General features: G+C 54.1%; 4 protein-coding genes across 4 annotated transcripts; 2 read left to right on the top strand and 2 right to left on the bottom strand.

Moving 5' to 3' along the window:
- Nucleotides 1-630: 630 nt before the first annotated feature.
- On the bottom strand, nt 631-1,311 carry PG986_005915 (uncharacterized protein; the record flags this gene model as incomplete). The annotated part of the gene is made up of 1 exon (XM_066842137.1): nt 631-1,311. One exon carries the CDS (start codon nt 1,309-1,311, stop codon nt 631-633), a length of 681 nt encoding a protein of 226 aa, XP_066701999.1.
- Nucleotides 1,312-4,130: 2,819 nt separating this feature from the next.
- PG986_005914 (uncharacterized protein) lies at nt 4,131-5,642 on the top strand (the record flags this gene model as incomplete). Its single annotated transcript, XM_066842136.1, has 1 exon — nt 4,131-5,642. One exon carries the CDS (start codon nt 4,131-4,133, stop codon nt 5,640-5,642), a length of 1,512 nt encoding a protein of 503 aa, XP_066701998.1.
- A 1,870-nt stretch (nt 5,643-7,512) lies between these two features.
- On the top strand, nt 7,513-8,361 carry PG986_005913 (uncharacterized protein; the record flags this gene model as incomplete). The annotated part of the gene is made up of 1 exon (XM_066842135.1): nt 7,513-8,361. The coding sequence occupies one exon, from the start codon at nt 7,513-7,515 to the stop codon at nt 8,359-8,361; it is 849 nt and encodes a 282-aa protein (XP_066701997.1).
- A 724-nt stretch (nt 8,362-9,085) lies between these two features.
- PG986_005912 (uncharacterized protein) lies at nt 9,086-10,204 on the bottom strand (the record flags this gene model as incomplete). Its single annotated transcript, XM_066842134.1, is given in 2 exon segments — nt 9,086-9,586; nt 9,605-10,204. 2 exon segments carry the CDS (start codon nt 10,202-10,204, stop codon nt 9,086-9,088), a joined length of 1,101 nt encoding a protein of 366 aa, XP_066701996.1.
- Between the last annotated feature and the right edge of the window lie 1,199 nt (nt 10,205-11,403).

Here is an 11,403-nt window from a genome sequence, read left to right as displayed (position 1 = left end):
CTCAAGTGTAGCGGTCAGCGAATCTTGGTCTACATTGCCAACTCCAAAAGCTGGGCTCCTTGGCAAATGTTTCCTAGCCATCAGTTCACATTATATATAGTACCTACTGACTAGCCCGACGAAACGACCCCTGATATGGTATCAATACAAAGAGGTGAGGCGTGGACCCCTGGGGATAGCCCACCCCTATTTCCAGGAGCCTCTATGCCACTACCACATACACCTGGCAAGTGAAGGTCAACGCATAAAAGAGAAAATGATCATAAAGTGACCATTGCCTAATTTCCCGTGAAGTATCGTGAAGACGATGGCTCGTTACAAGATCGGAAACCTTGGGTGGCGTTCCGAGAAGGGCAGGAGTAGGGACTGAAGGCATTCGTATCACTTTGCCCACTCATATTCTCGGTCTCCTCGGGTTCTTGCTGAAATGGATATAGCGGCGCTAGAACCTACCTCCAGGCACATTTACTTTTTCCGAGTCTTGAAATTTGGACAACTGTGATCAAATTATTATTGTTACACTATCGTACATTCGATTGACGTTTGATTGTCCCATGTTTGGACAAGATTCAGAAGATTTGTTCCCTCCCTTGCCCAGTTATCATTACTGGCCGATGGCCTTGGGAACTTCTAGATGCTGGCCCTCAGCATGTCCCGGATGAGCTGGACGAACGATTCATTATCTCCTTGAGCCCCCGAGGAGTGCTCTGGGGTTTGCTGGCTTTGGCCGGTGAGCTCCTCCTCCGCGGGCATCTCTGGTGCTTCCGCGGCCTCGGCATGGGGCGCCCCGGCAGTCACCACATCCTCCTCCTCTTCCTCATGGTTTTGGGATGGCGAGTCTGTGGGACCAGCCGAGGGCGAAGGAGGAGCGTTTTGCACCGCCCCCGTCTCGGTGTCAAGCTCCGCCAGCTGATGTTGGGTCTCGGCATTGAAGCCCTCGACCCAGTCCTCCGCCTTCTGCTTCCGGGGCGCCGCCCTCTTCTCGTCCCCGGCTCTCTCTTCCGCGAGCCGCCCTCTCCTCTTCATCTCATAGAAATCTCGGAGCTTGTGCTCCTTCCCTCTCACATCATTCCACGTGGGCCAATTTTCCCCAAGCTTTACGGTGGCTTCGTTCCATAGGGCCTTATCGAAGCCCTTGGGGGAGCGGATGCCGCTCAAGGTGCCGGCCATGCACCGAGACAGCTCCTTGGGGTAGCGGAGACTCCGGAGAATCTCGTAGGCCAAGCATGACCGGAGGGTCCACTGTGGGCGTGGCGGGAGTGGCGGCCCAGTAGGGCGCCATAGAGGTAAAGGGGGACCCGGCATATGCATTTGGTGCGAGTGGGGGGAGTATAATAGGCCGACATGTTGGCCAATTGTTGGTGTTGTTGTTGTTGCCAGCTCATGACAGGCTCGAAGGGCTGAGCAGTGGGTCGAAGAGTACTGTTGGAAGACATCTTGGCGACTTGATAGGTTATGTCGAGAAAGTATTCTGGTCGTTAAGGCTTAAATGTGGTCCAGGGAACTGGTGATTAAGAAGTGGTTGAGAAGTTGTTGAGTAGTGGTTTAAGAGTGATTAAGAATTGGTTGATGTTACGATGAATGGCAGATTTCTCGATAGACTGTGTGCTCAGTAGAATGTGGATAGTAACAGAGAGTGATAGGATTTCAGATGCTTGGGGAAAGCGGAATGATTATATAGGAATACATGACGTTTCTCCGTAAAGTAAATTCTGAAGACCGAGATGGCTTGACAAGGCAAATGTCTCTTGAAGATGTTGGCTTTCCAGAGAAGACCATGTTTGGCCCGGAGATAGGTGCCTGGTCTCTGTAATAATCGTTTATTAGCCAGATGGTGTGGCATAACCATAGTCAGTGTAAAGTTTGAAAAGTTTCCAAGTCTGGTAGTAGGAAACGTTGTAAGTGTAATTATTCCAAACTTTGGCAGGCATCCTTGGATAATATCATACTTAAATGGAAATGCGATTGTCAGCTGAACAGGAAACCGGAAGGCTCATACTATCTACTGTCGACAAATCTTGTTACAACACTCGTTGTTTAAAACTACGAGGCTCTTCGATTGTTGGTTTGGACGATGCAGTCCCCATCTTCGCAGCTTAATCAAGTGTTTTCCCAGAGAGTGTGTGAAACACGGCTCCTCGGGAGTATTGCTGTTCTCTATCGCTTGCAATATTCAAACCTCACTTCTGGTGGAGGATATAATACCCGTCCACCTGCCAGGACAGGCAGACTACATTTGGCGCATGACACACCGCAGATATGCACACAATCCCAACCCGTGATTTATGTAACTTGGATATCGACATGTGGTTGGTATAAATGGTATGCCGTTTAACCATTTTGCCATTGAGAGTCTAGAGATACTCAACATTCACGGGGAGCAATGCCTTGCCGGCTGAGCCACTGGTTGTTCCACAGAGGCTATATATTAGAATATGTTTGTCTTTGGCTGTTGGCCTGCCCAAGAAGAAATGGTCCATGGGACGATTCTAAAACCTGGATGCGTAAAGGGTCGTGGCACAGTTGGGCAGTGAGGATCTTATTTCATCATTGGGCTATCAGGCTACATACACCTTTGCAGGTGCGAGCGCAGTGGCATTGCCGGGAACTTGATGTTGCATCAAGTCAACGCTGATTTATAGCCAGCCATCTTATTATTGCTTTTTGTCGTCGATCATCGCGGATTACATCTATCCATCAATTCATGATTCCCCTCCGTTGGGGTGTACCTGAGCTGGAGGTTGTCAATTGTGGGGTAACGAGGATTATTTACATGGTGCACGTGACTTCGTGTTTGGATCGATCGCAGGCGTCTTTGGGGCCCAATAGCGCGTGGATTTTAACAGGGTTCTCTTTTCTGTTGTTGCTTTTTTTGTGCTCCCCCCCGCCGCGTCGCTTTTTGCTCATCGTACTTCCCCGTACGTGCTTCCTTTTCCCCTTTGCGTTGCGGAACGGACCTTAATGCTATCTTCACGGGGAGCTGGCTTGCAAGTTGCAAGCACCTGTTTCCTGCACGATTAGCAACCAACGAAAGCGCCCTGCGTGGAAATGAAACAGAAAAATTTGCAATCTCTGGTCAGACTGGACCAGTCAGCTGTCCGTGGAAGATGTCTGGCCATCATCTGACTTGTCCCCAGTGCCCCGAAAAATGGGTAGCAGGCGAGCTGTAGAGCGCTAGGGCCAATTGAATAGTGGATTTGGGGGGAGCTGCACCCTCGGCCCCAGCGCACTGGCTCTGAACCGCCTGCACTGGGCGTCAAAAAAAAAACCTGGGTACCTCGACATGTACCTCTACTTCTTTACCTGCGTGTAAATTTTAGTGCTGGCTTTGGTGCTACAGGCCGCGGGTGGAGGTGTGTGTCGTCGCGTACATATCACCCTCTCGACCGCGTAAACCGCAAGTTCAGTGTGTGCAGTTCGGTCCCCGTCAGTCATCAATTGCCCCCCATTTGCTCCCGTCCATCCACCAAAAGACACAAGTGCTCTGCAATACTGTATCAGGCTATCCGCATCGGTCTTCCCTCCCCGCCCCATGTCCACGATCTGGTAAGGGTTAGTCGGCACCAGAGACAGAAAGAACTCCAACCTCCCGCGATCTATTTGCAGTGCGTGACACACACTCGGATCAACCGTGTTTTCGCCCGCCCACGATTGCTGTCCTTACACCCTCATTGTACGCTCGATTCAAACGTCCCTGCTGCACATCCATCTCCAGACTCCAGGACTTGTTGCGATTGTCGCACGTGCTAACCAGGTTGAGCTGCTAGCATGTGGATTTGACGCGTTGGGTTGGCTGTCACCGTATACTGTATCGTTCCCACAAAGACCGGAAAACCCGCATCTGGCTGGAACAGCTGAACACGCGGAATTCGCAGTCGCTGTTCTGCTCACTGCTTCCCCCCGTCGGTCCCGGATACGAAGCAACGCGTAACACTCGTCGACGACGCATTATTCCGAGCAAGCGACGTGCTTCTAACACACTGACAGCGGCCGTGCAGAGTCGCATTGAGCTGCCACCTATTACCCGGCGGACGCGACGCGGCATTGCTGACTGGGATCGGGATCGGAGCCACCCATCAACCACTGTCGCGTGCCTGGCCACGTCGTCTTTCGACGTTGACCGCTTGCACATGGCGACTTCCGAAGCAGTACAAGGAGGCCCTCCTCTTGTACATCCCGCCACTGCTGCCAGTAGCCAAAGTCAGCCCCTCCACGATTCTAGCAACGACGAGTCCCAGGACACCACCGCGTCTCACGATACTGACCGCGTCTTCACACCCCCGGAGAGCGACAGCGGAAGCAGCATTGCCGCTGGGAATGGGAATACGTCCAGCCAAGAGTCTCAGCTGCTACAGCTTTCGCAGCTTGCTGCTGCCCAAGAGAAGATGGTAGAGACGGGCATATCGAAAAAGAGAATGGCGGATGGCGTGGTCAAGCACACCAGGAATGGCTCTCTGACTTCACCAGTCCGCATGTCGGGCCACTCGAGGAACACGAGCACTGTGAGTGTTGCTTCCACCGCAACCAGCCGCATGAGCGAGGTAAAATCTCCCAATCTGTGTCGACGGGCTCTTGGAATTCACCAGGTGACTGACCACCAAACCGCGCTACAGCTGTCGGCGGAGCTGAAGACAAAGCTGTCATATGCCATGCTCAAAGTCAACAATGGGTGGCAAAGCCATTCCATTGACGAGGTCGAATCCCTGGCCTCGCAAGCTGTCTCTCCTACCTCGAGCTCGTCCACCTTGCACGGCAGGCATGGCGTGTCTGCAAGCCCACGCGTTAGCATCCCAGGGGCACGCCAAGGCATTGCCAGCACGGGAATAAGCCCCATAAGCCAGGTGCCCCCCGGGCGCGCCTACGAATCCTTCTGGAGAGAATCCAATACCAGGCCACGCCTGTCCGCATCGCCGCCAAAGTCGCAATTGCCTGCTCTCGCCCCTCCTGCTTCCATTCAGCCTCGCCAACCAAACCACCTGAATCCGAGGCGCAACTCAAACGCCAGATACACGCCTGCCTTCTTGTCACCGACCCACCAGGGCTCACCGCACACCCCAGCCCAACCGAGCCCTCTCCAGAGCACACCTGGAACATACATGAATAGGACGCCCAACATGGACCCCATCGTCTTCTCGCCACACCAGAATGTCAGGGAGCAAGAAGCTCTAGAAACTCTTGTGTTCATGAGCAGCCCTGGAAACTCGGCTAATTTAAAGCATAGGTTCTCCTCTTCGCACTCTAGAAACGGGGCAGCAAACTCGCACAGGACGGCACTTCCAGGGTCTCGCTTAGGTCCGGGGACAGATGGCCACCAAGTGCGGAAAAGTCTTCCTACGGGACGACAGGGCAAGCGCGTGGGGTTCGAGAAATCCCCGGGCACAGTGGATGACATGGATATGGACGAAGCTTATGGCTCTCCACAAATTAGGGGCACGCCCCGCCGAAAGACGGTCGGATCGAAGCCCTCCCTTTCCGTGCCAGCTGGTCTCAGCGGGCCGTCACGGTCAAGGCCTGCACTCCAGGACGACGACATCGAACGCATGCTGGATCGGGTAGCCGCAGACGACAGCTCAGATTCCGATGGCGAGATCACACTTCCCCGGAGCCGTCGGCCAGGAAGCGCCGGGGTTATTGGGGTGTGAGCTACCGAGTCGATGGGGGACATCATCTGCATCATTTCAGTGATTCCAAAATTTCGCGTATATATCCCTGAAGGTTTTCTTTTTATTGGTAGGAGTTGGTCGCATTGGTTGGTGGGTCGGGAAGTTGTTACGATTATGACGGAATTTTTTTATTCTTATATCCAGCATTTGGAACACTCATCTCGGGAGTCAAGAGGCAAATGGCTGCATGCATATTCTCGGACTACATATTAGAGCATCGATGAACTATGGGCTCGTACGGGCTCATGAAGTCCTCGGGGTGTACATAGGTTTCTGGAACAAAACGCCCAAAAATTCGATTGAAAAACGTTCCTCCGTGCTTCGAAGTAAGAGCCAATGCCCAAGGGTACCAAGCCTTTCAATAGATCCATCTGGGGTCTTTTGGCCATCTGCTTTATGCCTCTCACTCCCCTGACCAAGTGGCAGGGGTGGCTTTGCTGGCATGGCGGAGTACCCCGCGAAGAATACTCTTGATTTTGCGACCTCTGGCCAGCGAACGGAGGTATGCAAGAGAGTATCAAGACTGGGCGTCTCGCTGAGTCTCCAGCCATTCAAAGACGAAAGGATCCGGGTCCGACACTTCCTCTATCTCTTGACGTAAGGCGGTTTCTTGCCCGATGTCGGCCTTGAGGAAGAGGCAGAAGCCTCAGTGCAGGAAGGCCAATATCGTCGCGATGAAAAATGCCACAGCTGAGATATGCTGCTTGGTGCCTTTGAAGAAGCTTTACAGCGGAGCGTAGAAATGCAACTGATCGGAACAGACCTGATCAGTCTGCTCGGGGTACACGGGTGGTTAAGTACCTAGTCAAGCTATGATTGCAGCATTATTATTTGTGCTTACAAGTCTTGAACATCACCCAAAGCTTCTATCGAGTCCTTGGAGCCTCGGGGCCTCAGGGCCTCAGAGCCTCAGAGCCTCGAAGGATCGTGCATTGTTCGACCTCTCTCTCCGATTTAGGGGATTACGTGGCCGAGGCCCGAACAGAATGGCGACAGCGAAAAGGCAAAGGACCGAGTTCGCAACTTACCAATCAATCGGGAAGCCGGCATGTCACATGGACGCCCAGAAGTGGCAGAACTGGGAAGATGCAGGCCGGCAAGGCCGACTACTGGCCGACATGGCACTAGTCTGCCTACCTAAGTACGTATTTGCCGACTCGATCTGGCTCAGCCGCTCGGCATGGGGAAGCTTGCGAGGCATCGCCCCGCCACAGCCACGGACTTTGGGACTCTGCAGCGACAACAGAGGCCGGGCTACGGGCAGCGCAGAGGCACAGAACGGTACATAGTCGAGGCGGCTCGAGGCAAATGATTCGCAGAGATGGCATCTGAACCTACCGCCCGGCCGTGCTGCATTTCCAGCTCCGCCTCCCCACACTTGCTTTGCGTCAGCATTTGAGGCGCATCCCGGTCCAAATGCTGTCGTTCGTCGCATGCTTGCATCTGCCCCGAGATGGCAAGAGTTTGTGCCAGAAAGGTCGGCAGACTTTGTTGGCCACCGTTGGCTGTCTGCTGAATAACCCAGAAGCTGGGGCGCTATATAAGGATGATGCGCAAGGTTTCATTTTGCTCAGCATGCTGTTGCGCTTGTGATATCTATTTGCTCATCCACCTAACACCTTCTGACTTTGCTCACGTTGGTCATCTGACGCCAACAATCAGTACAGAAACCGTCATCCTCCCTGGGCACTTATCCGTCCGTCTAAGCTTTACAAAGACATAATCATTCCGCCCTCTTAACCTAGGTCTTTGTCTCTCAATATCTCCCGTCTCGAACCAATCTCTTTCCCACAACTCTAATCCGAACATTTGTTCCTACGGTCTATCAACTTCCAAAGTTCAGAACAGCATGTCAGCTGCAGAGTACTACAACGGTGGAGGCGGCAGCGGCAACGGCTCGGGTGGCGCCTATCCACCACAAAACCAATACCCCCCGCAACCGCAATACGGACAGTCGCCGTCCCCTTACCCCTCGCAACAGCAATACGCACAGTCCAGTAGCCACCTTTCGCCCTACCCGTCGCATCCACTATACGCACGCCCTGGATCTGCATACTCCGATGTAGCGTCCCCGTCCGGCCCGCCGCCGCCTCGGTACGAACAGCAGGGGGTCAACTGGCGCCGTACAATGCCCCGCCACGACCTCACTCGGCCGACCCGTACGCCACCGGGGGGTCATTACGGCGAAGACGAGAAGCGAGGGCGCGACCCGAACGCACCGCCCGGTGCCGCGGGCGAAGACGGCGAGCGCGGCCTCGGTGCCTCGCTGATCGGTGGCGGCGCGGGCAGTTACTTGGGCCACAAGCTCGGCAAGGGCAAGCTGGGCACGTTCCTCGGTGGTGCCGCCGGCGCCGTGGCCGCCAACGCCCTCGAGAGCAAGTTCAAGAACCGAAAGGACAGCCATAGCAGCAGCAGCAGTCATGGCCATGGCCATGGCCATCATGGAGGCGGCCACAGCCCCTACGGCTACGGTGGCGGCAGCTCGGGAGGAGGGGGACTTCTGGGCAGTGTAGGCAGTTTCATGAGCGGGAACTCCGGACACCACGGCGGTGGCGGTTCGCAATACGGCGGTTCGCACCACGGCAGCCACCACGGGAGTCACCATGGACATCACGGCCACCACGGCCACCATGGGCACCATGGGCACCACAGTCACCACAGTCACCACAGCCATCACAGCAGCCACGGCGGCTGGTAAACGGTGATCTCGATTCCCTGTCTTTCAATTTTCGATGCAGGTCAGACGGGTTCTATTCGGCGTTCTGGGGAATTGAGGTTATGGACATGTTTGGGCAGTGATGGGTTACGACTTTCATGATACCCTCCCTATGTGAGACTTAGGAATAACCATCTTCCTTGGCTCTCAATAATAATGAATAAACAATATACGATACAAGGTGTGCCTGACTTGGACTGGGTTTCGAGTGTTTGATTGATTGATTACTGATAGGTAGATCAAGATTAGCCCCTAAAGGAATGGGGTAGGCCAAGACGCAAGGCCGTGGCCATTCCTACGCCTAACATGAACAACCAGCTACGCGATTACGATACAACATTGGCAGCACGGTTACTAGTCACAGATCAATGCCAACTGGAAAACTACAGGACCAAGGATTGGGGTGGGAACATATCTATTAGATTACTAGAAACTAGCAGTCCGAAGACAGTTCGCCGGATGCCACAGACATACCAGAGAGAACACGACACGGTCTGTTCTCTACTCGAGGATGTCTCTACTCTGGTATGATGAGGAAACGCCTCAGATACCATCGCTTACGTGTCTCCACGTATACATGCCTGTGGTAGGAATAGGTTAGCAAAACAGGGCCTAGCGGATGCCAATTGGCTTACGACGCCTTCCGTACGAAGACGTGATGCAAGTCACAACAGCAGTAGATAGCGTTAGTAACATGATCGAGGCCTTAGTAATCCTCGGTTAAGCCTGACAGTCGAGCGACGTTGCCGATTCCCAGTGAGGGAATCTTGTCCGGGTAGTGACGAGCGCTTGGTTCCAAGAGAGAATCTAGGACCTCAGCGAGGCACTCCGGCTGGCCGAGAAAGAACCAGGTGGTCCAGTGGAGGCATTGTTCGCCACCAGTGGTGACAAACGCAGCCTGCCAGTCGACACAGCGCTGATCACAGCCGCGCACTGGTCCGACAACGAGTGAAGGAGAGCGGCGGTCGTTATCAGATAACATTGGCAGTTCCACCGGGTCGTCGACGCCAGGCGGTCCGGCTTGGAACTCGCTAAAGACCGCGCCTGCGAAGTTCTCCTTTCGGAGATCGTCGAAGTCGAGGACTTTGCTGTTCCGCTCGCAGGGGCAGCACGGGACGGTGAGGCCTCCTTTGTCGTCAGGAGACAGTGTCTCCGAGACGCGGGAGCGCGCAAACAGTCCCACGCCGGGCTGCCACACGAGCTTCCACTGTTATTCGGCCATGACCGTGTTGGAGCCGTCGGCCTCGAGGTGTGTGTACACCTGTTGGTACGAGTCCAGCTGGGCCGCGGCACAGAGAGCGGCGAGAGCGGCGCGGCGGCCTTCCCGCGAGTAGCGGACGAAGGCGTGGAGGACGAGGGGGTGCCAAGGCAAGGGCCGCTCGTAGAGGGACACGAGGCGCATGTTGTACGGCTCGTAGGACGAGCGTTCAACGTGCCGGCAGGCGTAGTCGCCGGTGAAGGCGCCGTCGATGGCGGCCAGCGGGGGGTGAATGTCTCGACACCAGGGGCATCCGACAAACGCCGTTCCCGCGGCGGCCAGCGACTCGGCCTGTTCGACGTAGCCCCAGCGCATCCGACCGTCGACAAGCATGGCCGACAGCGGGGCGGGCGGGGACTGCCAAACGTAGCCGGTCATGACGGGCAGCACCTTGGCCCGCAGGGCCCGATCGGTCAGAGAAAGGTGTGCCTGGTCCCGAAGCGGGAGCCAGCCGACGATGAGGTCGAAGATCTCGCGGGGGCAAGTCGTCGAGGTCATCCATCGGAGGAGGTCCGCGGCGACGGGAGCAGGGCCTTGCTGCTGGGTAATCTGGTTTTGGTGAGCCATGTTGAGATGAAAATCTGTGAATACCACGTAAGTAAGTACGGGTCGATAGTAGGTAAGTGGGATGGGAATAGATAGCAAGTTGTGTGGTGAGATCAGCGTTAGTATGTGGGCATGGAGAAAGGAAAAAGGAGAAGAAATTCGAATAACGTCGAGGCAGAGCATGCCTCTCTTATACCGTTATGGTCACATCTGTTCAGAATGCCTTGCCGTGTTGTTGAAGTACAGTATCAATGTCCGCTGTTTGCAGTATCAAGAGAACGATAACTTTGTTCCCAGGCCCTGCTTTACTAGGAGAAAGAACAAGAGTTCCCGCACAAGCCATAAAGGCCTCGATGTATGACCACAAAGCTTTTGTGAATATAGGGGCATCTCGCCCAGGGGTAATTGGTGTCCTTGGACCAAAAACGTTTTTTGTTTGCATATACCTCTTGTTTGCCTTTCATACTCAACAACCCGATTGTTTTTGGTCATGCTGCACTTTACAGGATTACGAAAACAAGCCTAGCTTGACCATGCAATCAGGTCATCAATGAGCCTGTTCATTGCCTAACCGGATCCTTCACTCACAGTCCGTTAAGGTTCGTTACTCTGAGACCTAACCTCCACTGACACGATAGTCGAAGCAACCTCCAAGATGATCACTGTTGCAAGTGCTATGCGAACATCTTATTATATTCGTCTACTCTTGTTCGAACTCCGGTTTTGAAACGCTCCCTAGTACATCATGACGACCAATCCCAACGCGTGTGGTGTGGCACTGTATTTATCACGGTTCGTGTGGTAGACCATACCTAGTACGTACTTTCCTCCTCTACCAAGGACTAGCAGCAACATCTGGTGGCCTGGTGGCCTGGTGGCTGTGGTGTCCATGATGGATAAGTCTTGCATTTGAAGCTACAAAGTCGTTACCCACCATATAAGTCACGATACATATCCTCGACTCCAACACCTTCAATGTGAATAACGAGTCCTCCGTGGCGCAATTGGCTAGCGCGTCTGACTGTTACTTGCCCCTGAACTCAGGGGCTTCGGCAATCAGGAGGTTGACAGTTCAAGCCTGTCCGGGGGAGGCGATGCATTTCTTTTTCTGCAAATTCTGGCCTTTGTGATATATCCCCTGCATATTTGAGACGAAGCAATGTTCTTTTCCAACGTAAATTCTTTTTTGGGGCTGATTCCCAAACTCGTCACCGTTCACT

The sequence above is a fragment of the Apiospora aurea genome, assembly GCF_038362705.1.
Source record: "Apiospora aurea strain CBS 24483 chromosome Unknown utg000004l_segment0_segment0, whole genome shotgun sequence".
NCBI classification, from domain to species: domain Eukaryota; kingdom Fungi; phylum Ascomycota; class Sordariomycetes; order Amphisphaeriales; family Apiosporaceae; genus Apiospora; species Apiospora aurea.
The sequence above is the reverse complement of the archived record's forward strand: the minus strand, read 5'-3'. Positions and strand labels throughout refer to the sequence as shown.